The 25609-nt window shown below is 37.7% G+C and overlaps 1 protein-coding gene across 1 annotated transcript in view; it reads right to left on the reverse strand.

Annotated features, from left to right (window-relative positions):
* Window positions 1-25609, reverse strand: part of FAF1 (Fas associated factor 1) — a 171525-nt gene that overhangs the window by 28127 nt on the left and 117789 nt on the right. Inside the window, exons 13-15 of the mRNA XM_082483796.1 lie at window positions 18522-18676; window positions 4959-5095; window positions 2281-2369 (exon numbers count right to left, since the gene is read on the reverse strand). Of these exons, the coding sequence (XP_082339922.1) occupies window positions 2281-2369; window positions 4959-5095; window positions 18522-18676 (381 nt within the window). The remainder of the gene's footprint in view (window positions 1-2280; window positions 2370-4958; window positions 5096-18521; window positions 18677-25609) is intronic.

The following is a 25609-nucleotide window of genomic DNA, read 5'->3' on the forward strand; positions in this document are numbered from 1 at the left end:
ATGGAGAAGTTCAGCTGCATAAACTCACTCATTACTGATTTCATGCTGTTATTTACAAGTGTACCCAGTTCTGTTTCTCTCTCACACAGACTTCTGTTTACAGCAAAGCTATATAGATGACTCCTCTTTTTAAAACGCAAGTTTTCTGCTTATCTTCTTGTGGTTTTATGACGACTTATTGTTGCTATTAAGAAAACAGTAATGGAAACCGGACTCTGTATCCTGTTTGCTATTGTAATATTCATGAAAAAATTGCACCAACTGCAGTAAGACCTTAAAAAAATAAAAGGTGTTAATGTTTGAACACTTGAAGTTGTCAAGTGCAAGACTTACAAGAAAGCTACATGTTATGTAGCAAACCACAAAAAGACAATATTGGTTTTTTTCAAGCTAAAGCCCTCTATTGACTACAGACTGCTTGTCAAATACTCCCTTCTCTGCAGTAGTAGTTTCATAAAGCGAGGTTATTTTTTTTGTTTTTAAACTTCCTGCTTCAAAGGCAAAAGTGTCTGAGATCACCTTTTTGGTGTGCTTGTAACAAGTGGAGCCAAGGTATAAGTAAATATCCTATTTGTGTATAGAACCCATAGCGTCTAGAAATCTGCCCCCAAAGTTTATGAAATTTTCCATTAGTTTTCTGAATGTCAAAGTGTGTTAGAAAAAACTCCCGTTGGGGGAGAAATGTCACTGATGCTCTCAGTGACAGAAAAACAAAAGGAAATATGAGAAAAGACTACAGAAGACTTGGACAAAGGTAGATTTTAGAGGAATGTATAAAAAATAATTTTCCATTCTCCCTATGCGCTTAGAGTAAGCAGAGCACCTAGAGTAAGAAGTCAGGAGTCATCCATACCACCACTGTGGGGACATACATTACTGGACTGTCACTGTTCTTGGCCATCCAGGGAAGGACCCACAGCAGCTCTGGGTGCAGAAGCCCCGTTCTGTGATTGTGGCCTCAAGGCTACCGAGTCTTCTCTTTCTTTAAGCTTTCTCTCCCTTACACCCGGATTTTTCTCAGTTGCAAAGCTACTTGGTTTTATCCTCCTAGGATGGGTCTATCACTCTCTCTCACCTGACCTCCACCACCTCCTCTCTGATCTCCTCTGCTCTGGATAACTGTTCTGGTCTCCTCTTCTCTATTCAACTCCGATCACTCCTATTTCTAGTTCCTTCTCCTATCCCTTACCTGCTGTTATCTCCCTGCTTTTATATACTTTTTTTCCCTTCCATTTCCTTCCTTTCTATCAGTTTTTATAGTTTCCAGTTCTGAACGTTTCTGGGAACTCATCTGTGATGTGAATTTTACCTTCTTATTAAAGCATTAAACCCCCCCCTCCCCAAACCTGACATACTCCTCTTAAAATGCAATAAAAAATTCAATTATATTGTGCCTTGGATTTTTGTTGTAATCCTCATATTAAAATTTGTGTTCAGTATTAACAAAAGTAAAGTCAATCTCTTTACCAATGAATTACAGGTAGCATAAATAAAGAAGAAAAAGAATGAACTACAGATACTGTGCAGAGACCGTGCCTTCGTATTATTATAACCATAATCGGTAAATCTCAAACTAATGAGATACAAGATTTAAATGTGAAGAATGTGTTTAGTGAATTATTGTCAATCAATGTCTATACAACAGGATAAGAATAATCTTGAATGGCAATACACCTATTATTATAAATTCCTTACTAAGTACTTCATTACTTCAAAATGTCACTCTCAATTTATAGAGTAACAGATAAACATCTCTCAACTGTATACCTCACTGTGTAACTTCTATGTAATTGAAACACTGGTTTTGAAAAGTCTTTTCATCGCTTACCCATTCTGTCTTGTTCTGAATGGTGATTCAGTACTGGCATAGTTCTGGTCAAGGTTGCTTTTCAATCCCCTTTTAAATGTACACATTTAAGATATCTTTTTGTTTTCTATCTATGACTTGAAGCTGGTCGTTGGGAAAAAAATCTGACTGTCATTTCCTTGTATGAGCATATTAAGCTCTATAATACCACTGTAAATGTAAACAGTTACTCATGACTAATATACAGAAAAAGGAAACAAACTGAAAATGATAGTTAACCAATAAGGAGGAGCTTTTTTGAGAGACCCAAATAAATACACAAAGACGACTTAAAATGTTTAATCTCTGATGATGGAAGAGACACTAAAACACGTCATACCCAACTTCATTGGCTAAAGAAACATCTGGTTAATTTTGCCTCCCCAGTGATTTGTGGAAGCCAGTAGGTATCTGCAGTAACTTTCAATGCTCACCTCATCCTTTATGTCTTCCTGCTGCTGGGCACTGAAGATCTCCATTGCAGCCATCAGCCTCATCATTAGCTCATCCACTGTTGTGTTACCTAGCAACAAAGGAAGAGGGCTGAACTTCATATCATTAAAGTTATTAAACAGAAAAGAAGTAATTTTAGAATTAATCCATAAGAAATAGCCAGACTTAAATAAATAAATAAATAAGACAGTAGAAAATGCAAGAATCTCAACAGAATGCTTTTAGTTTGCCCTTTTATTGAAAATTCAAAAGTGTTTTCACAAATGAATGTTGATCATAGGCTAAAATTTTAGGTGGTTCAAATCTGAACAATTGCTTTTGTACTTGCATGCAATAACTCTATTTTTTTCTTTTAATCACTGATGTTAGAGAAAAGTTTTATAATCTTCCCTGTATCTGGGGCTCCCTGTCATGACATTGATTTTACAGCTTTAGAATTCCCAGGCACAATCAGGGAGACTGAAGCGATTGCTTAGTCAGGTAACAAAAGGCAGAAGCATCCAAGTGGATTGGTCTAGAAAAAAATGGAGAAAAACCCAGAATACAGTGATTGAGTGGATGTGTGCACACGCATCTTTATTCAGGTATAACTAGTTGTAAAACTTCAAATATTATAATATATTCTTCTCAGTGTCTTTACTTCTGATAAAACTTGTAAAGTTAATAATAGCAGAAAAGTAAGTCATACGTGTACGTATCAAGAAATACAGCACATGTATAGGAAAATAGATACCTCCTCGCATTTTTCTACCAGCATGCCTCCAGCCTTCAGTAAGACCGGAAGATTAGTTTAATGTCCCACCAAGATGCACTCAGTCTTTGTTCTTGCTTCTTAAACTAGACTACCCTTAGAGCCACTTGTCATAGTAGTTAAAAGGTCTTAGGCCATGAGAAGCGGTCTAAAACTAGAAACTCTTAACACCCGCCAACCTAAACAGCCTTTGGACATTCGCAGAACAATACCAACAAGAGCTGGATTTATATTGGTGACGCTGGCCAAAATTTTAAAAGGAATAAACTAAGCAGAAGCCACAGCACCACTAAAGAAAAAACTGTCCCCATAGTTTCCAGCCCCAGGAAAAAATAAAAATCGAAAGCAAACTTAGGCAGTCTGCACTTCAATAAACACCGCTGGGACCTAAGTTTCTGTATTGTTGTACCTCTTCTGTAAACATGCCTTCCCGCCCAGCCCTGAAACACCCTCATTGTTCCGATTTCTGGCATTTGCTGCCTTAGCAGAGAATGTTATCCCACACGCTACAACACACATGACTTCAGCGACCACCATTCATTTGAGGGCACGTTGTTAAAAGATACCAGTGTTCCACTTCGTGGGAAAATAACAAGCACAGCACGTATGTTTTTTGTTAAAAGGTAAATTTAAGTAAGGCTGCAATAGGCGACCAGTTTAGCTTAGTTTAATTCAAAAGCCTGTTTGCAGAAAACCTGAAAAATCCTTAAAACTTAATGAACGCAATGAAACAATTTGGATTATTTTATCATGTAAAGCTGCATGATAGTCTGACTTTAAGTCACCGAGTACTTTAAGTCACTAAGTTGCTAAAACAGCTAAGTAATTTAAGCCAGTAAACACCACTGACTTCAGTGGGATAACACAGGTGCTTAAAGTTATACACATGCTGAACTATGCTGCAGAGTTATAAAAACGAGAAAATCTATTTATAAGGTTATTTGTATGAAATAAGTTTTCTAAGTGACAGAAGTGCCTTGAATCAGTGTTGTGCTGTACCTTGCCCTACGGAGACAAATATCCATGGAAAATTCACAATTTTGGCCATAGGAAGGAGCACGGCAGATTCCTCAAGAAAATGATTAATCCCATGTGCAGAAAGAAACAGTAATTGCTGTCTGCAAAACACAGGCTGCGTTTCCTCAGGAAAATAAGGAGACTAGAATAAAGATTGCTAGATGCAAGCAATAAATAAATGAGGACACAGTGTCACGAAGGCAAACTTGTGGAGAAAGCAGAAGAAATGAGAGGCAGCCATTCTTTGATGTATTTTAATTTGAAGAGTTTCTGAGAACAGCAGTGAAAGGGCATCGCTCCACATCTAAGCCATCTTGCTGTCAGTGAAACCAGAGGAATGGGTATGCCAGAAAAAACTGCTCGTGTAAGCCAGAAAGCTTCATTTATGTGAGATTATATTAGCAACTTAAAATTCTAACTCGATTTGACATCTCAACACTGCAGGCAGGTCTGAAAAAGCAACTCGTGTTCAAATATTAGCCCTCTACATGCAACAGGAGTCCACATGTTAACAAGGAACTATACACAGAGAACTAAATTCATTCCGGCACTAGACAAAAAGCGCAGCCAAAACCTTTTGGAAATCAGTAATTTATATGGATACAAATCTGGAAAACTAAGTGTAGCCCCTTATCGAGGAGATTTGGCTTCTACTTCAAAAAAACTGAAAAACTTAAACTGATTCTACTACAGTCACGGCAACTTCCCTCTCTGATACTCAATTAACACATTTATGAATAGTAGCTGTTTATACCATGGCAACCGAAAGTTTCTTGTGCGAAATAAATTCATATTCTGAACATCTTAGAAAAGAAATGGTTAGCAGAGATGTCTTCTAACAGTTTCAATACTCACATAAGAATTACTTTTAATATAAGGCGAGAACCGTACCTTGTATTACATTCAATACTTCATTAGATGATCGTTTTCCCATAATAATAAGGAAAAGTGGAAACTGGTCTGTCTTCTGAGTTCGAATTGTTTGGGCTACAACACTCCCAAAGTGTCTAGTGCACATCGTCAGAAACCTACGTGGGGGAAAAAAAGTTAACATTGTAGAGGTGTTTTTGAAGTTTGTTTAAAAAAAAAAATGCTAAATTCAGCAGTTTAACTGAGTCTTATCTACTGTTTAACAACTAGGCTTCTGCATTCGATTCTAGAGCTCCTTCTCCCTTTTTATGATTAAATTATGAGAACACTTACAACTATGATAGACCCCAGATTGTCTAAATTAAAACAATCAATAACTGGTTGAGACAGTGATTTATTTGATGGAGAGTTCAATTTCCTGTTATGCTATTCTGCAGGCTATAATTCAAAACCAACCCCCCCTAAATAATTATGCCAAATCAATTGTTAAAAACTTCTAAAGAAAAACTAAGTAGAGCCATAATCTAGTAAACACGGTGAAGTATAAAAATAGTATAATTTCGTATGAAAGCATAATTTAATAAGGAAAGATCAAGAAATTGTTTTTATCAGTCATAGAATTAAAACGTGGTACTTCAGAATTGTATTTTCTTTTGTACTAGTGCCCTGCCAGTGGCATACTTAGCAGCGTGGTCTAAAAACAATAATTCTAAGCTTTTTACCAAAAAAAGCTCTCCGATATTAGCATACAGAAGTCTAGCATTAGTATTCTTAACACGATCTTGAATAAATGAAAAAACTGATAAAGCTTTTCTCTTCCATTAGAGGACTGTTTGAAATTAGCATTTCTTTCAAGAGAAAAGGGTAGCTTATGATATGTTTTCAGATCTGATGGTAAAAAGTAAATGTCATAATAATAATGAATTATGAAAGACCAAATGCAAATATAGAATGCTTTAATAAGATCCAATTTAATAAAGTCTGTAAAAATAATGGACTTTTAATAACACAGGTCACAAAAGGCAAAACAGTGGAAATTCTGAGGACTAGCCACTGGTAAAGGCTTATTAATTCTTAATTATGTTCATGAAAGGCAACTTAAATCGTGTGTTTTCTTATGCCTTATGATAATATTTTAGGTAACAACTACTCTGAAATGTATGCTCTAACTGAAGAGCAAAGTCCTGTTGTCACATGCATTAGAAGCCAAATCTATTTGAAAAGACAAACTGCACTAAAATGTCAAGCACTCCAAGTCATTTCTTCTCAAAGATACTGAAAAGATTCAAAATTGTATTTTTTAAATCAATACATATTGTATCTAATAAAATAGCTAAAAATTGATAAGCGTGATGAGTACAACATTGAGCTTGTTTGAGGCACCTGAAGTATTAAAAAAAAAAAAAACAAAAAAAAACCCTCCTCAGACAATTTGTAGTATAACTATGGCCACAGCTGGATGGAAGGCAATGAGCAGGGATAGCTAGCGAGTATTTCAAAACCATAAATGTTTCTGGAAAATACTTTTCCTCACCGCTTTGATTCTCTGTCTTTGGCAATTGAGAACTATCACACAGAAAGACAATGTCAAAAATGCCAAATAGGGATTGCTACAACAGAAATAGCTACGTAGAGACATACCACCTGGTAAAGATAAAATAAAGTGTCCATAAAGTCTGGACACATAAACTTTTAAGCTAAATAATGTTGTTTTTTTTTTTTATTTTTGCTTTTCAAGGTGGGAATATATAAGTGAAATGTTGGCCTCACAGAAGTCAATGGTGATCTTTCATGGCAAAATGAGTTATGTGCGTTCAAGGTTTCACTCCTGAAAGTAATAAAGACAGGGATCAATTCAACCGAATTCCTGAAACTTGTGTATTAAAACTGTTTAAACAGTCTTCAACACACCACGGAAGAAAAGCATTTGTTTCATGTGGAAAAAAAAAAAAAAAAAATTTAACTGGAGGTGAAAAAGTGCTGTAGAGAATACTGCTAGAAGGAACACAACTAAAAGACTATTACAATACTGGTTGCACTAGTCAAAGGTGTCGGCTTGTTTTGGTGGTGTTTTTTTTTTTTTTTTAATCAATTCTGTATTTAGTCAACCCATAACTCAGTCTCAAAATATGCTTTTACAGGTATGGATTTTGTATGCAGAGAATTCTGAATGAAGTAGGTATTTCAGTACATTAAAAGATCTCCCAAATATTTTTTCCAGGAGATTAATTTTTATATATGGAACTTGTGGCTGACTACATAGAACCTAACAGACCGTGCTACCCCTGGGGTCCTCTGTAATCAAGGCTGGGAACAGGTTTCAAATCCCTGGCCTCAGAAGATGGCACCTTGTGCCAGGTTCTTGTAAGGGCACACCTACTTTCCTGGTTGAGTAACAGCAGAACAGATGACAGATGCCAACATCTCCCATCACAGTGATGTTTTTTTTTCTTGGGGCCACTTCTTAAAGCCCCTGGTGCCATCCACCCTGCTCTTTCGAATCTCCTCCATTCCTCTGCTGCTACTGCAATCTGCTCTGCTCGCAGGGAGAGCGGCCAGCTCGCTCACGTACCAGTTAGAAGAGCAGCACGTGCCAATTCTGAACCGAACGCCACAGATCTGCCACCGCTGCCATCAGGCAGCCTTTGTCTTTCTTGGGGAGGAATGAGAAACAACGCATCTTCCCAGCACTCCCAACTTTGAATAATGAATGCCCAAATTACAGCACGGGCAGCTGCAATGAGGATGTTTGTGGGGGATGAATGGCCAGCTGGTGGTTATCAATGCATATCTTCAGACCAGAGTGAACACACACGAGAAACTCGTCTCACGAACATGACCCATCAAAATAGATCCTGCCCTTTGGAATCAGGTAAGATGTCACTTGTCCGTTGAACTAAAACGTAGTAAAGCCAAAAAAAATCTGAAGGCAGTCAAACAATGCAACACTGAATAAAGAGATAGCAGCAGCAGTCTCCAATTTCTACGCCATATAACTCCTGTTCACCAGCTCACACGTGGTCTTCGCCAGGTCAGTGCTAAGTGCTCAGCAATTACTCATAACACATCTCTTCTTTTCATTGTATTACATGGGTAGGAGTCAAATTTTCATTCATGATCCCCATTCAGTTTTTCTTATGCCTTTTCATAGATTTTGCAGCTACTTAACTAATTTTTCATATTTTTTTCCCCTTTTCTGCCTTTACTGATTCTGTATTTGCAGACCTTTTTACTTTCTTCCACATTCATATCTGGCAAAAAAAAAAAATAAATAAATCTCCTCTGTGCTAATATTTACTGTCAGAAGTACGTGAGCAGGACCGAAACAATTTGGTGCAGTAACCAGCATCTTACTCTGTACATCACTAACAAGTGATTTTCTTACTTTCATCTAAACAGAAGCGTGCCAGATCTTTCCGTGGCATCTCCAGAGCTGCCAAGAGAACTGCCTGTGGAGCGCATCAAAGAGCCAGATGTCCCTCTGGGAAGAACTGTTTTCCACAACATGCTGGATTACTGTGATCTCCAACCAAAAGTGGAAATAGAGGAACGCTGCCAGAAAGGGAGGGCAAATGGCACCCTACTAGTCCTTTTATTTTTAAATTACAAAAATATTCAAGGAGGTAGAAGTATGAGAAAGGCAAAAAAGCATTTTATGAAGGAAAAATCCATTGGAAAAAAAAAATCTCAAAAGTTACAAGACTAAAGTTCATCAAGAAAAGTAATAGTTTTGGCAGACAGCATAATTTCTTACTTCTTTCATGACTCCCTAGCAATGAAACCAGGAGTTATTAGAGCTACAGAATAAATGGCTTGACAAATACAGAAACAAACCCTAAAAAAATTACCAACTCATCTTAATTTTTTAAATGTAGATTGAACAGGTATTATTCTTAGAGATAGTCCATTCCTTAGTTAAAAGTGGCATACAGGAAAAATTATTCTGGTGAAATGAGGATATTAATTTGGGGGGCTGCTGATCACTGCACAGCAGTTCTCTCTCCATGTGCACTCTTAGAAAACCTGTGCGAAGAGTTATCATGTTTGTAGCAGGTTAGTTTCCCGGAGAAGAATGTTATCATTCCCTACCAGCTAATATGTGATACGTTATATTAAAATACACTCTTGGCATAACTTTTTTGTATTTTTTTCGTAAAATGCAATTTATTTAATATTATTTTTAAAAAAATCTCCTAGAAGGCAATTATGAAAAAATAACCGCTTTAAAAATCTACCGAAAAAAAGTTTAAAATATTACTGAATTTCAAAACCCAAGGGTTGAGACTTATTACAACTTAAGTCTGTGGTCTACCATAGGTCCGGATCTCAGACATGCTATGTAGAACTTTGTAAATCCTGGGGTTTAGCAATAATACGTTTTTGTGAGAACGCGCAGCTTTTGATTTTAAACAACAAAATTGGCAACCTCTGGCCAAAGTGCTGATCATCAAAAGTGTTGATCTCAGAGCTTAATATTTTTTGATGTCTAGAAAGCTTTTGATCTATATGATACCTATTTACACCACAAAATATGTATTGCCTTTTTGGGGGGAGAGCCCAAAGGACAACGCCAACCCCCAGGTAGGACATGGCAGCTGTTCCCGACAGGAGGTGTTTCATCATTACAATGGCTGGTATTATCTCATTGTTTCTTTATATATCTCCTGCTCATGTCTTATGTTGTTTTACATTTTTGTTAGTCATATGGACAGGATCTACTGCAGTCAAGTTTGGATCTGTGATTATGCAAGATCCCTCCTTACCACACCGTGAAAGCGATCAAACAAACAAACCAGCTATGATGCTAAATACGTTAGAAAAACATAAACATTCCTTTAATATCTCAATTTAAACAATTTAGTAAGCCAAGAGCATCTCTGGTGCCCAGTCCCTAAAGGGGGCACAGGGCAGAGGTGTTCGGGTTGGCTCCCAAACAGTCATGTTGTATTTTCCAATGTGAACTGGTTCAAAGTGATTCCTATTGTTAACTAGTAGAGGAAGAATTTACAAAGAATTGAAGAACTGAAGAGGAATTAAAGGAAGACACTAACAAAGAACTGACGATTCTGAGCAATAAGAGTCCTCTGCATTTCCATGAAAAAACACAGCGCAACGCAGCACTGCTGCCTGCTGCCCTTGGCCTTGATCCAGCGGAAGGACTCTAAAAGAGCAGAGGAATTCAGCCTTCTTTCTCTTTCCACTCAGAAAAGTGGCAACTGGCATGGCTTTGAAAGACATGGACACCACCTACCAGTCATCACTGAAACCAAATATTAACTACTCGATGCCTGTCCTCCGTTGTGGTATGAATTTTCAGTTACCTACTGGAATCAAACTGATAATACAATTTGATAGGATGAATAGCTCTGCATACATCCCCAAATTCATCTATCTTCTCAAGACATTATGAATAAAATAAAAATGTCAAGCAGTCGTGGCATAGTATAGTTGCAGAAAGAGTAACTAAATCTAAAATGCTAATTCTAGCTCTTTCTTGTTAATCAAGTAAACCTGGAGAAGGAAACTCATGCAGAGCAAGCTGCATATGGTACATTGTCTTGTACTCCTGGAACGTGCAAAGAGGGACACCTGATGCTACATTTGGAATGTTGTTTGTGTGTTCAAACAAAAACTGAAAGCTCTCTTTTGGTTTTGCTTTTCTTAAACTCTCTCCAGCACCTCAAGGTTAATTAATAATTTTATTAGCAAATCTGGCTAGTGCACTAAAGGGCAAATTCTCTTCCACGCAGAGAGAACTCTGCTCTCAAATGTATGGATAAAATGTATTAAAATAAAGATAAAAAATTGCATAGGATTTTAGATCAATTTTTCCTTATTTTCTGTACCAACATAAATAACAGAGATCTGGTTATTTGTAACAGTTTTATAAATATTCCTGTAGTTACTTTTAGTTTTTACACACTGGTGGCCTTTTGGCACATGGTACCCACTATGCTTCTTGCAAAGGACTTTTTAAAAGAAAGGCTGCACTGGAGATGTTTTTTGCTACATCATCTCAGTCTGAAGTCCTACTCAAAAAGCAGCAGCAGGACAAAATCTGATAACCTCTTCTAAAATATCTATTCCCTTTCAGTCTGAACTGGTGTTCAGTCCACAACTGGGATGATTTTGGACAAAAAAAAGAAGTAATTTTTTTATGGCCAGATACTTCCCAAGGCCAACCTTATTTTAAGAAACTTTAAAAGTTCAGAAAAGGCTGTGAAAAAAAATGTAACTCCTTTCTTGAGTATGAAGAAAACAATGATGAATATTAAATATGCAAGATTTCTGATTATTTTTTAATAATAATTATATACTGTGCAAAGTCAACATAAGACTCATTAAAATGTTAATGTAAAAATAACATTTTTGTATTAGGTATTTACATTTTTTAAAAAAGTAAAAGCTGAGGTCGTAAAATGTTATATTAAAATAAGCTTGCTATCCATAGTTTCCATAACACAGAGTTATTGTCTTACCCACATTGGTATGGTCATAACTGTTGACTCAAACACAAGGGGGAATGAGCAACAGATACAAGGCATGGTTTCAAGATGCTTAAAGCAGCCTGAATCAAATGATGTGGCTATCCTTTTCAGTATCCACATGCTAAATATCCAGGGATTCAGATGTAAAAAGCATGACTTTATCCACTTTTTCTTTATGCGAGAGTAAAGCCTAGATGAGTGGGTTATCTATCTCTTCATAAAACATGGAAGATCTAATTTCATCCTGCAAGGTTCAAACAGATTAGGTAAATACTTTGTAACCCCGTTTATTCTAAAACGCATCCCTCTAGAAACTCATTAATCCATCCTTTCAGATACCAGTGGACACCAGACAAGATCGTTGGTAAAAGTACAAATAAAATATACTTGGACCCCTTGCTAAAATGCTGTACTAAAAATGGAAACACAAGATGTGCTTGTATATCAGTAGTAGCTTTGATTATTGCCTATCATATTAGAAAGGCATGTAATATATGATTTGCTAAGGAATATCCAAGGGTTTCTACAGGTAGATTTAACAGATAAGAACAGACAGTATGTTATTTACTTTACAGACGTTTGTAAAGTGGGAGAAGCTACAAGCACATTGAAAGGCAGTAAAAGAATCGAGATGAATCTTCGCAAATCAGAGAAACGTCCTGAGAAGTAAAATGCAGTTCAACAAGGTCAATGAAAGTCTCCGAGGAGGAGGAACAATTACACAAATACAGAATAAGAACGAAGCAGTGAGGGAAGAAGAAAAGCCACGATGTGAAGACGACAAGCATCATAGTGGGGTAGGTAAACAGAAGCATGACTTGTACAACATGAAATAATCCGCTTTATGTACTTGGCACCAACAAGGCAGTTTCAGGCACAGCGCATCGGTAAAGGTGTTGACCAATTACAGAAGGACCACATGAAGGTTGCAATAACAAATGTCCACAAAGAGACAAGCTGCAAGGAAAGGCTGAAGAAATCACAGCTGCTTAGTCTAAGGAAATTGTAGGAAAAAACAGCACCATTTAAGTCCAAAGAACACAACAGCAGAAAGGAAGACAATACCTCATTGTCTACTGAGTGCAACAAGATATAACTGCCATTGATTGTTGTGAGAGAAACTTCGGTTAAATACTAGTGTGAACTGCTTAAAGGCAGTGAAAGTCAAGTACTGGAACTTGTTATGGAGAAATGCCGAGAAACCTCCCTCCCACTAAAGATCAGATCAGACAACCATCGGTCAGGATTGACGCAGACACAGTTGAACCTTCTGGCCAAGCAACAGGCTGAACATGTTGTCTGCAGCTCTCTGAGACCCACAGTCAGTCAGAACGGTGACAAAAAGGAGAGCAGAGAGGTCAAAGCAGAGTCATCCTAACCTAAAGGAAAAGGATGGGCACCTGCACATCTGCAGAGAGCTTTGTCCTGATGGGGCACCTGGCAGTACCAGAGATTCATTCACAGCATTCAGCTGCAGTTTGGTACAAATGATTCTGACTCTGCCAGCTCAATGATTTCTTCTGACGGTTCACTTACGTGCATAGACGCATCTAAATTTCTCTACAGCTTCAATTCCACTGGTGTGGTTATGGAATCCTGTATTTCAATGGACCTGTGAATGACTTCTTTCTCCTTCCTCAAGGCAGCCCAACAAGTCTGTCTTGACTACCTGTTCTTCTGCCTTCACCTCTTTTGTGCAGGACACTAGAGAGTTTTATTCTTTCACCTTTTCTGTTCAATTAGCTTAATAAGCTACGCTGTAGTTTGAGTACAGTGGGACAGAACTTGCTTTAGGATTTGGTTTTACAGTGGGGACAACATATATCTGTTTAGTTAGTTCCTCTGGTTTTAATACATGTTTTTTTCAGATGACCATAAAGCATCACTATAGGCATATAAAAAGGCGCACTGAAAACCTTAATCACATCAACAGAGAGACTACTTTCTATTTATAGTCAAATATCATGGAGACATCCATATCTTACTAATCATGATCAGATTGAAATGCATTCTTTGCTGGTTTTTAGTTTTCCAAATTTGGACCTTTTTAGACTACTAACATGAAATTACCTTGAAGTATATAAATATTTAAGCAGGGATAGTTTACCTTTTCTGGTGGGTGTATAATAAACAGTTTAACCATCATCTATATACAGGCTGTTTTGTTCTCCATCTAAAGAAGACAATCACCTTTTATCCTTTTCCTTTTTTCTTCATTTCAGTGCTATTAGGAAACTATTCACAAGTGCAACCCCGAACAATACTGTGCAGTAATTATGACTAGATGACAAAGAGATGTGAACAATTACTGAGCCCATTTTGAAACCCTACACTAATAAAGTCATTAGATGCTGCCCTTGCCATGAGCCTTCTAAAAGCTTCTGAAGTTACAAGAACACATGGCATTGTTCGTTAGGACAATTGCTGCTGGCAGAATGCAAACCTTGAGTTAAACCATGCTGCAAATTGATCTTGACATTCTGTTAAGACCGCCACTAAAATCAAAAGCAAAGGAGAAAAGGAGAAAATGAGCGGGTGGGATGTAATCATGGAACAGAAGGGTTCCCTCCTCACCTTCTTTCCTCTTCCTCCTCAAAACAAACCATACAGAAAATGACAAACTCGCCTGGTGTTTGAGAACCTTTATTTTTAAAACATTAATTAGACTTTTGACCTGTTTTTATTGACTGGGACTGTATGGCTATTAAAGTAAATTAAATAAAATATTGCAAAATGCAATACATAAGGTTTTCACACTGTTCTGTGAAACCCGTTAAGGATTTAGTACTCAAAGAATACATCCAACAGTTTTGCAAGCAACACATAGAGAATCTACGGTCACTCCTGAAGAGGCAGTGAGAAATTAACTCACCGAGTCCAGCACCGACAGACCCCACACCTGCAATATATTTGCTGAAGGATCAAATAGGATTGGGGAGCTGGAGTAATATGGTCAACTGGTCTTCATCCAGGCATGCATCATTCAGTAGGTTAGTATTAGGGGTCAGCAACTGTGAATATGGCTAATTACTTGATGACGGAAATTGCAGGTGAAGACAACCTGCTGCTGAGAAGCGCTTTAGTCAATTAACTCTTTCCTAAGCTTAAGCAAAGTGAAAAACTATCATTTGAACATTAAAACTAACAAGTACCTGTCATCAGAGCTGAGAAAAGTCAGTAACGCCTCGAAAGGGCAATGATATCAAAAGCTAAGAAGCGGCTACAGACATTTGAGTTGCTGTTTTATGGTTTTGGCATTGCTTTGCTTGGCAAACATTATGTACATTGGAAATCTGTTAATATTATGCATAATCTATGTTTGCAAATGCTGTGTATACAAACATAAGGGTATGTGTGCATGTGTAGGTATATATGTATGTATATATATTCGCTGTATATGTGTTTTGGATACAAATATATTATATTAATGTATACCAGTGAATTAACACACACAGTTAGGCATGTGCTTGCATACATATATATACACATACACATACCTCCCATACACATGCACATAATTATATTAGAAGAGCGGTATCTAGTCAACTCTTTGAAGTCAGGAAGTGCCAGAACTACAGCTGCCCATGTCTGGTTCTCCTGCTTATCTATTCCATAACCTCTCTGGAAACCCGAGGAATCGCTTAGCCCATGCGATGCCCTGATGCAGCTGATAAGATGCAGCAGCCACGTGCTTGGACCAAAAGGTAGGGCCAGAATTGTCACTACCATTGCTGTCAAACACCACTACTACTGCCCTGACACCTCCCATATGTGTATTTCTGCTGTCTGGAATGAGTTGGTAGCAAATCTCCATAGCAAGCAATGGAAAGCAAACAGTGATTGTGAAGCTCATGAGTCACCCCATATTGAGCGGAATACAACAAGAAAGTGAAAGATATACCTGTAGCTTTGTGGTTTCTTTCCTCCTTTGACCACGGACAACATAAATTACAAGAATATTCCAAATAGTTGCTCATTAAACTAAAGTCCTAACTATAGGTGATAAATCTTTCATGTAGATTCCTTAACAGTATTATAAAAATGCCATGTTACTTCCTAAATGAAGGCTAATTATTTTATTATATTATTTTGTGCCTTTTATTATGATTTTTTTATTCTAGTAATGAAAAGGTTGATAATTCGCAGCACTTACCCAAAGTAATTGCTCCCTTTCCTGCAAACCTTATGTCAGAGACAATTAAAAGCTGTGAAAGCCAAAACCCCACATCCTCTTAACTGTATTAACTAGAGCTCTCCTTCCGTTTGACAAAGTAACAGTCCTGGGTGGCTGTAGTTAGACATTTTAAAAATCTGACTACCATAGTTGTAATGCTTATGTTCTTGCACTATAGCTAACAGTTACCCAGGTGCTTACACACACTGTTTCACTTCCAGTCCTACCTACAGGACTCTTCACTCTGCTGCAACAGATGTCAAAGAACAAGATTGAGAGATTCCAGCTCAAAAGCACCAGCGTACAGTAACGCAGGATTCAAAGCACATCCCTACATCAGCGTCAGCCAAGAAACATACTAAAAGTCAGGAAAAATGGCAAGATTTTGGGGCTGGTTTTGTTCTACAGTGAACTCCCACTTCATTAATAAGGACGGAAACTACTATGAAGACAGGTTTTGGAACAGACTGACATACATAGATGTCAGAAGGACGACAGCAAAGAGCAAGAAGAAAATCTGAATATTCAACATTTTTTTGCTTATATGAGAAAGTATGTATATCTGTTTGAAATCATTCATGCCATGCTGCAGTATGGAAAACCTGTCTTTTACTACTGACATTGAGGTGTCCCTACTGACTGCTGCAAACAAAGTTGGGCCACACCAGCAAGCAAAAAGCAGCTCCTTCTCTTGGTCTTGCTGTTGTCTTCTCACCATTCAAATAAAAAGGTATGTGCAACAGTATGTGTAGGGAAACGGAACAAGAGAGGCTCCAAGACCACTGTTGTCGTATCACATAATAAAGCGTAGTAATTAAACAGAGGTACTGAGTATTTATTTATGGGAATGCCTACAGTGCATTGGCACTTTCCAAAGGGAGAAGGAAGCATCATGCCCCCTCTGAAGAAATCACAGTCTAAGGAGCAGGATGTGACACTAAACACAACTGAGAAATTATTCTAATTCGAGCCAGCATGCCTTGTTTACCCCTTACTATTTTTTGACCTCACTGTTAATATGACAGTTTCTTTGTTGTTGTTAATAGAAAGCAATAAAATTGAAGGCTTAAAAACCCTATCGTACTGCACAATCGGTGAGTAGGTTCATTGAGAATAGCTATAAAGCCTTAAACAGGCCCTTTATTTTGTGTTTTAAGAAGTGTCATAAGGAGTTAATAGGACACAGCTGTACAGGCTCTTTCTAATAAGCAGCTTCTGTCGCTTTGGTCACCACAGGTGTCTCTGTAACCTGCAAACTCTTATTACTAGTGTATCAAAGTTGTGCTACTTAATAGATTTCTTTAGTAAAACACAACAAAGCAATTACATGGCTGTTGATCGTCAGTCATAAAAAAAAAAACCTCAAACACAGTTTTTCAAAAGAAACTACACTGCAATTTTTTGTCATTGTAAAATAAAAGAAACTAGAGAATTAAATGGGAAAGCGGACAATAGAACAGCAGGTAGTCAACTGAACTTAGCCACTACAGATGGTTTAGAAATAGTGTTTCCTTCTACACCAACTTGTGGGATAAAAGAAAAGGAGGAGGCTCAACACTGCCCATGAATGGCGATACCAAAAGACTTAAGCAACTTTCCAGTCTATGTATTTGGTCCCATGAAAGAACCTAGATGTTTCTTTTTCCTCTCTCTCTCTTTTCTTTTTAAAAAACTCTCTGGTTTTCCAACTGCTTTTTTCCATAATCTTTAACTCTTCTCTAGAATAACTTAAACTAGGAAAATAGCTGCTGATTCATCCAATGAGGAAATGAGAAAGGTTGAGTGAGGAATTCCTGTGAAACACAAGTGTCATTTAAAAAGTGTATTAGAAAAAGAGACTGTTGTGTTCTCCATGCCCACTTTCCGTAAAGAAATATTAACTATATTTTACATATTTAAGAACAGGAATGCATGAATGCTCTATTCTAGCAAGCCACAAGAGAAAGAAACATAAATATCTACTTTTAATTGTTCAATAATCAATGAGATTGTGTAAAAAAGTAGCAACTTTATCCCAGCCCAAATGACAGTTGCATCTTTTGTTCAAAAGTTAGAATAACTCTCATTATAGTAATATACGCGAGACATTATCCTGGCAAGCAATCGTCCTCTGTGTAAATAAAGGTGATGAAATAAGGCCCAAGTTAGAAAACCAAACCAGTCTGATTTCTAAACATAGTAAGTATAATCATAAAACTGTTGTTTTTAATAGACTATGATCAACTGATAAATAACTAAGGAAGAGAGAGGTCTTAATATAAAGATAAAATTTGTTGGTAACACGCAAAAGATGTAGAAGGAGGTGGAATCTACAGTTTTTTATTTCTTTACTTATCAGCAAAATAATGGTTGCTCTAAGACATGGGATAGCTTTTATTATATTAAAACCTATCGAAATATTTGAACATTACCAAAGGAATGTTCTGTAAGAAAACTAGTTTAAAAAAGTTCATACGAATTGCAAGCTTTTAATTTTTTGCATGTGTTCTTAGTATTAATTTATCACATGAATGATATTTTTTAATAAGATTTTCATTAACAACAGCAGTTATTATTTCAGACAGTTCTAATATAGTTATACCAACATACACTAATTAGTGTCAGATAATATTATGGCACTGTAATGCAAAATTGTGAAGACATGTTCCTAGGACTATGTTTGCAAAAGAACCCGCCCCCCCCTAAAAAGGAAATAATTTATTCAACTATTTATTCCTGCACAGGAATAAGAAGTCACTTTGTAATGAAAACAAGGATGGTCCAACTCTCAGTGAATGTTAGCCAGCACAGCTTCATTGATCAGCTAAGAATGGGCATGAACTTTTTAGTTCAAATAGATACCAAGCAACAAAAGATTCGATACACAGAGATAAGGGTCTTCCTCGAGAGAGAAGCTGCTCTGCTCACAGACCAGAGTCTTACCTTGCTCTGTTTGCTTCTTTTGTCATGTCCCAAGCCCAGGTGATGAAGTTCTGACTCAGATAGGAGACAATAGATTCAGCACAAAGCATTTGTGAGCAGAAGACATTGGTTAGTACACTTTCATCATGGTGGAGGTAGATAGCAAGAAGCTTTCTCTGAAAAGACATGAGAAAAGATTGACTGGTGAAAACTTCCTCACTCTATTTAGTAATTTAAGATTACTGCTGCAAATGCCTGTGTTAGTACACCCTGCGGTCTTTAGCAAGGGTGCCAAGTATCTCAATGCACTCACACAGGGGAAAACACCCCCAGTAGATTGAAATGGTCCATCCTTTCAAATCTGTAAATCTTCTCCATGCTTCCTAATATTTTCTTTTGGGTACCAAACACAATATATTACATGCTTACAACATGAAAATAACAACATTAGAATGAAAACCAAAAACCCTATTAACAGGCTTAAGTTAAGAAATGAGTGAACTTTTTTGGCTTGCTGGCCAATAAAGATAATATTTGCAACATTTCCCTGAGCAAGGAACACACCTCTTGATACAAACCAATTATAAACAACCTGAAAAAATGACAGTGCCTTGTTATCACCCCATCTGTAGCCAAATACAGAGGAAAATGAGTAAGTAACAATACAGGTGCCTAGAGTCCCAAAGCCTGCAACGCTACATGCTGGATGTTTTGGCAGCTCTCCATCCAGCCGTATGACGTGGGGAGGCCCACAGCACATCAGCCTCTCACCTACTTCGAAAGTTGATGTGTAGCTGGTCAAAAGGCTATGTGTCAGCCCAGCTGCCTCCCTCTCTCGTGGAGCTGAGACGCAAGGTCCAGCATTCGCCCCAGCACTGCGAATGTGTAAGGCGCAAGGGAAGGGGTACGGGAGACATGGATCAAATCACACATAGCATTTGTGAGCGCTGATACATATCTCACCGTAGTTACCATGTCAGCAAAGACTCAACGTTGAGGATGGTGTTTCTGGCCTCTTGAAATAAAATATCCTGTGCCATGTTCTGCTGAAAACCTATCAAGTAATATTTGAGCTGCACTACCAGCAGCATAGAGCTGTGCTGTGTCCCCACGATAATCTCAGACCACTTTTTGGAAAGCGAGTCTATGTGTACGTAAAGACAGAAAGCAGACTGAGAAAAATACAGGGAAACTACGAACTAGTTAAGGACTACGATCCTATATCTGGTGTTCAATGAACTATAAACACCTTTCAGGTATAATATATTTCAGGAAATTACAACTTTGCCCCGTGCTCGTATATATTACTTACTTTATTTTAAAATCTTACTTGAACATATTTGCTCACACAATATGGTAAACGCTATTTCCAGACTTTAAATTAAAGTAATTTCTCTTCATCAGAAGTAACACTGAACACTGGATATCGACGCGTATTGATAATGATGCAAGGCACGGGATGCAATTTTGAGACAAGCTGTCTTTGTGAAAACCTGTATGGCTATCACCTCATATACCAGCTTTGGATAAAACTTAATGACTGTTTATAAAAAGAAGAATACATTTGAACATTAGACTTTGGGAAAGGGATTAGTAATTTGCATTAATGTTTGTCTAATTTAATTTAAATGTTCTTCAAAACCATGTACACATGTGGCAGGAAGGGCCATTAATAAGCCCAACATGCAGAGATCCATATAAGTGCAGCCAACAATGTTGACTGAAACTAAACTTGAAAACCCAGGGCACTGATGCACAATATCAAGCAATAAAACAGCATTTCTGTGGTGATATTTAATTTAAAAAGAAGAAAGAGGCAGGGGAAGATCAGGCACTGTCTGTTTTTGAGGATCAGCCGTTCTGCATTTCAAAGCGGCGATCCCTGCAATATCCAGGTTACTGTGCTAGAATCTCGACTATTATATAGCAGTTGTAAGAGAGGGAGGGCAAAGATGTGTTTACTCAGTGATTAGGGCCTTAGAATAAGCCTCTAGCTCCTAGAGAGACAGCTCACCACTTATTCATTTGGACCAATTCACAAAGCCTAGAAAGATTAAACATCCATGCTGAGAAGACAAGCGAATGCAGACGGTGAAAAAGAAATAAAAATTCTTTAAAAACTCTGAGATGACTTCATTATTTTTTCCACAAGGAAACTTTAGGAAAGTGTTTAGTTAGAGAAAAACCCACATTGACCTCTCCCTAAACCCTTAATCTTTCCTTTGTGGTGGCACTGCTTTGTGGTAAGCGGATGGCTTTGCTCTCCTCTTTTCACTGGGAGCGGGTAGAAAAAAAGGCTCTTGAGAAACACTTTTACTTCCAAAGAAACAACCCCATGAAACTGTTAAATATGAGATTCCATACAAGGGAATGTTTCAAAATATGTACAGTTTTAGGCTTAAAGATTTAGGGACAAATTTTAGTAAACAGAACAGGCACATACACAATAGATGTTTACACTGAGCTACTTTACAAGTGAATGTAATTTTTGTTGCATCAACAAATCTCACCGTGCAAAGACTAAACTCCATCATATATAAAAGATCGTCTTATGTCTGATAATTCATCCCAAATGTTAAGGTCAGGCACAGGCATACTGCTAGGACAAATGAAAAGAGGTAGCAGGAGGAACTGAAGCACTGAAACGTGATTTTAAAAAATCTTAGTGGAAGCCAGTGATATTTTTTCCTTGGAAAAATGCATTATTGAAAAAGGCTCAGGGCTTGGAGTTTGTTGTTGTTTGGTTTGTTTGTTGTTTTTTTTGTTTTTGTTTTTTACTAACCCATGGGAGTATATATTTATAAGCAGGTATTTCTTGCTTTTATTTCAAGCCTTTGAAAAAACAGTAAATTCTAGGTTTCTATGATGACTAATACTAGGAATTCTTCAGTGAACACTAATAAAATAGGCTTACTAAACTGTTGAACAGTCTTGACTTCCATAATAAAAGCCTACTAATGGAACACTAGTCTGTTCTGTGTGAGATTTCTCAATAATATAATGACTCATGGGTTATACACTTGGCATAAAATTTACAAAAAAGAAAGAAGAAAAAAAATCCGATGGGGAAGAACTTTTACTAGTCTCTATGAAGGTATGGGATACTGGAAAGGTTCTAAGTACTAAATAGCTGATGGACTTCCAAAGACCTTAGTACTATAGGAACTTAAGCCCTCAAGAGATGTACTTGTCAGAGTACATGGATGCTGAAGACCAGGCAGTCATACGCAGGGATTTTCAGAAGTGGCCTGGATTTACAGACATACTTGGGAGTGTAAGTCTCAATGTCAATGAGACTTAAGATCCTAAAAGCTTTAACTTTAAGTTCCAGGTTTCATTTTATTCCAGAGGGAAAAGGGTCACGAGAAAGAGCTGCTAACTGTTTTCAGCATCTTGGTTATCCAAACACCTTCAAAAATCCAGACCTCAAGCGTTTTTTTTTCCTGCAATCTCTGTTGCGTTCAGACTACAGGAGACACTGTTGGCCTTGCCCCTTCTCCCAAGCCTTACACCACTCTGTGTTTGCCGTGAAGTACTGCAGCCCTCTCCTGCCTGGTTTTAAGCTGTTGATGGACCATGCCTGGCACACGGCACCTGGAAGGAAACGCGGGCCATAGACGGACGCTGCACTGCAGCAGGGCAGCCCCCCAAGAGGCACAGTGCCCCAGCTGTAGCCTTGCACCATGAAACCTCTCTGCTACATCATCCAAAATATAGCACCCTCCTGCCACACAAACTGATGCACCTGACCAAGAGATCCAACATGCACATACAATCCCACACATCAGACAGACACACTAAAGATCTGTCCTATATACCAAAACAGTTACGCCATCCACTTGGACCTTTTTGCATTTTGGAACTTTAGAAAAGTTAATGCACTTCATACAGAATTAGAAGAAATGAAGGAAAAGGTGGCACTGAGGCAGAAAGAAACACAGTTCTTCACGAGGTTGAGAGACTAAATTGGTAATCACTGAGTAATGGGATATCCAAGTTTCTCAGCCAGTGCTAAATAATGTGAATCCAATACCTCAGAAGAATATGAACTAGAATGAGAAGAGTGATACAGTCATAAGGGTCAGCAAAACCACAGAGCTCAATGGTTATTTTTGAATCTCAGGTTTACAAGTTCAAGTAATGAGTGAGACAAAAATGTTCACCATCTAACAACAGCTAGAGGCATGAATGTTCTTTTCAGCTGGTAGGCTAATGAATCAAGATGGTTAATTTTTCCTCCAGGTTTTACATGGTGAGAGCCAATTCAAATGAACAAAGGGACATATTTGCATATCTTTAAGCCTTTGAAGTGTAAAATCTGATCCACCTGTCTAAGGTGATCTTGGAGATCATGTAATCACCCTTAGTGGACACAGCTACACCATCATGCACAATCCTTTTCTCCCTATGCAGAATGTAAACCTCTAACACCAAGGTGATGCACCTTCGAATTTACTGCACTTTGAAAAAGAATCACAGCAGGATATAGGGTGGATGGAGATTCATCGGAAGCCTTGTCTCTGTATTACACAAACAGAACAAAACCCGCTGAAGAGAAGCATTATTAAATTCCCCTGCACCAGTCAAAAGAAATGAGACAGACACCAAAGACAGAGAGACAAGGGGCACTAAGCAACCTCTAGCTTTGTAGAAGAGGATCTGAACTAAACTGTACCCCACAAGTTCCTAAAGTAGGAGTGAGACAATCCCTCTAGTCTTCTGATATGGTCTTTTGTATTATACATGGCATAAGACATCCCTAAACTAATTCCTAATTTAATCTTTCAGTAATTTTATCTTTCAGTAAAACATCTAGTCTCAGCAAATCACCAGTGATGAAGAATCCATATGAACCACGGTAGGCTGCTCAAATGGCTAACCACTCTCCCTGGTAAAGATGTGTTTTATTTTAAGTTCGATTTAGTCTAATTTCATCTTCCAAATACCGAGTCGAGGGTCGAGTGCACCCTCAGCAAGTTTACCGATGACACCAAGCTGTTTGGTGAGGTAGACACACACCCAGCATACACAATATGATCAAGCCCCTTATAAAATGCAGCAGTAGCTGCATTATCAAAAAACCATTTGACTTGGTTTGAAATGTGCCTGGAGTCCAAGTAAAAGGTGATGGTGAAGCTGGACTTCTTGACACCACTCCACAGTAATTAGGGAATAAAAGGGGAAAAAAGACAAAAGACTATACCAAAAAGCCATTCTGCAACTGGGATTCAGAACAATTTCTCTCCTCTACTCAAGGTAGCATCTAAGACTTCAAATTTCTCTTCTGAGACAAGACGACTGCAGAGCAGTCGATGCTGTTTCTATAATGTGCTCCAACAGAAATCAGAATAATTATCTCTGTGAATCTTTTTTCTGTATTAAGTTCAGCATGAACTTAATTAGCTGAAGTAATAAGGGTCAGTGTTCTGAGTTACACAGAAAAAAATGATACTACAGAAAGCCCTGGATGAAAGGATATTCTGCTACCACTGGGGGGGGGGGGAGGCACAGAAAGCTTTTGTTGGAGCACGCCAAATTGTGGAAGGAACATGCTTTCTTCTAGACATTCTGAAAATAATGTACCCATATGTGAGAGGAATGGTACTGCCACTGACTTGAACCTAAAAGACAGAATTCAAGGAGAAGAAAAACATGGTTCATATTCAATATGCAGGAATATATATTGAGGTGACAATACCAATCTGTGCTAAGAGAGATGTTTCACATATTTATTAAAAGTCAGTGAACAGAAAGGTTGAGAGAGGAGCAGGAGGTGATCTGACAGAGGGATATAAAGATAAGAGCTCCTGAAAAGGTAAAGTGGATGTCTTTATTCTTTCTCATAATAAAAGAGTATCAACCAATCATAAAAATGAAAAGGCAAACAAGCTCCAATAAAAGAAAATACTTTAGTATTAGTCAAGTAAACAGCTCAGTGAGATTCAATAGCGTTATTAAGATCCTGTATTAATAACAATACTGCCCTAAATTAGGACAACCCCCCCAGTGTTTCAGAACACAAGGCACCCACAAACTGCTTTCAGTCACAGAGAAACCTTCCCCAAACATCTTGTTTAGAACTGTCCATTGTAAGATGTCTTCTGTGGCATCAGGTCTAGCTATTTCTGTGATAGTGTAGCTACTTGAGCAAGAGCAAGCTTGTTCTTCATAAACTAATGTAACAGAGAAATGCTTCTTCCCAGTTGGCAAAATCAGTAGGGGAAAACTTCCACAGAAAAAAAAACTTATTTGTTCACTTAGTACACCTCTGTCTCTCTTCCTCTTCCTGACCCAACTAAAAAAAATGATAATGAAAATATTTTCTTGTGTTATATATATACACAATAAGCCTTGGAAATGAACACACAATGCCCTTAACTATCAGGCTGCAGCAGGCAACCGGGGATTTCATTGCCATGGACCAAAGACACTGGTTGTTAAAGGCAAAGCTCTGTATCTTGGCTATTGTACTTCTGCGCTGAAGAGACATACAGGTTTTAAAGTAGAGCTACTTTTGACCCTATTCCATCTCTCCTACCTAAAACCAGCACTATCATGGTAGCAGTTGCTCTAAAGGAAAAAAGATACCCATCGTGTATGTTAATCTGAACTACCTAAAGACTTGAAATGAAAAGCTACCATAATAAAAGGTAAACAAAACATAGGTAACAGATATGTAACAGATATCTAACAGATATATATACCTTTTTAGAAGGTATTTCTTTTTCAAGTAACATTTTCTTAAACAACTATGAATTATCATCCCTTCCAACACAAAAGGCATTAAGATTTAACAGAGCAATATCTAATTTCTTAAAAAGAATTTTAACCCATAATCTGTGTTTAAAACACATGTTCTGACATAAGCTAATTTTCTTAAAATCTTTCTGCAAAAAAGCTTCAAGTTCATATATAATGGGATTTTTTTTGAGGGAAGAAGTAGATTAAAAACATAGCTGATGGCTGCCTCACTAGACCTGAACTGTAGAGTGCACCTTCTGCTCTGGACAGCGTTGAGAATTTGTCAAGAAAAGGCTAAGATCTCTGAGCACTCAAGCTGCCAAGTGCTCTCAAATTAAATCAGTTTGAAGCGGTTTTCATTAAGATGG

Source organism: Vanellus vanellus (genome assembly GCF_965231255.1).
Source record: "Vanellus vanellus genome assembly, chromosome: 5".
Taxonomy (NCBI): Eukaryota; Metazoa; Chordata; class Aves; order Charadriiformes; family Charadriidae; genus Vanellus; species Vanellus vanellus.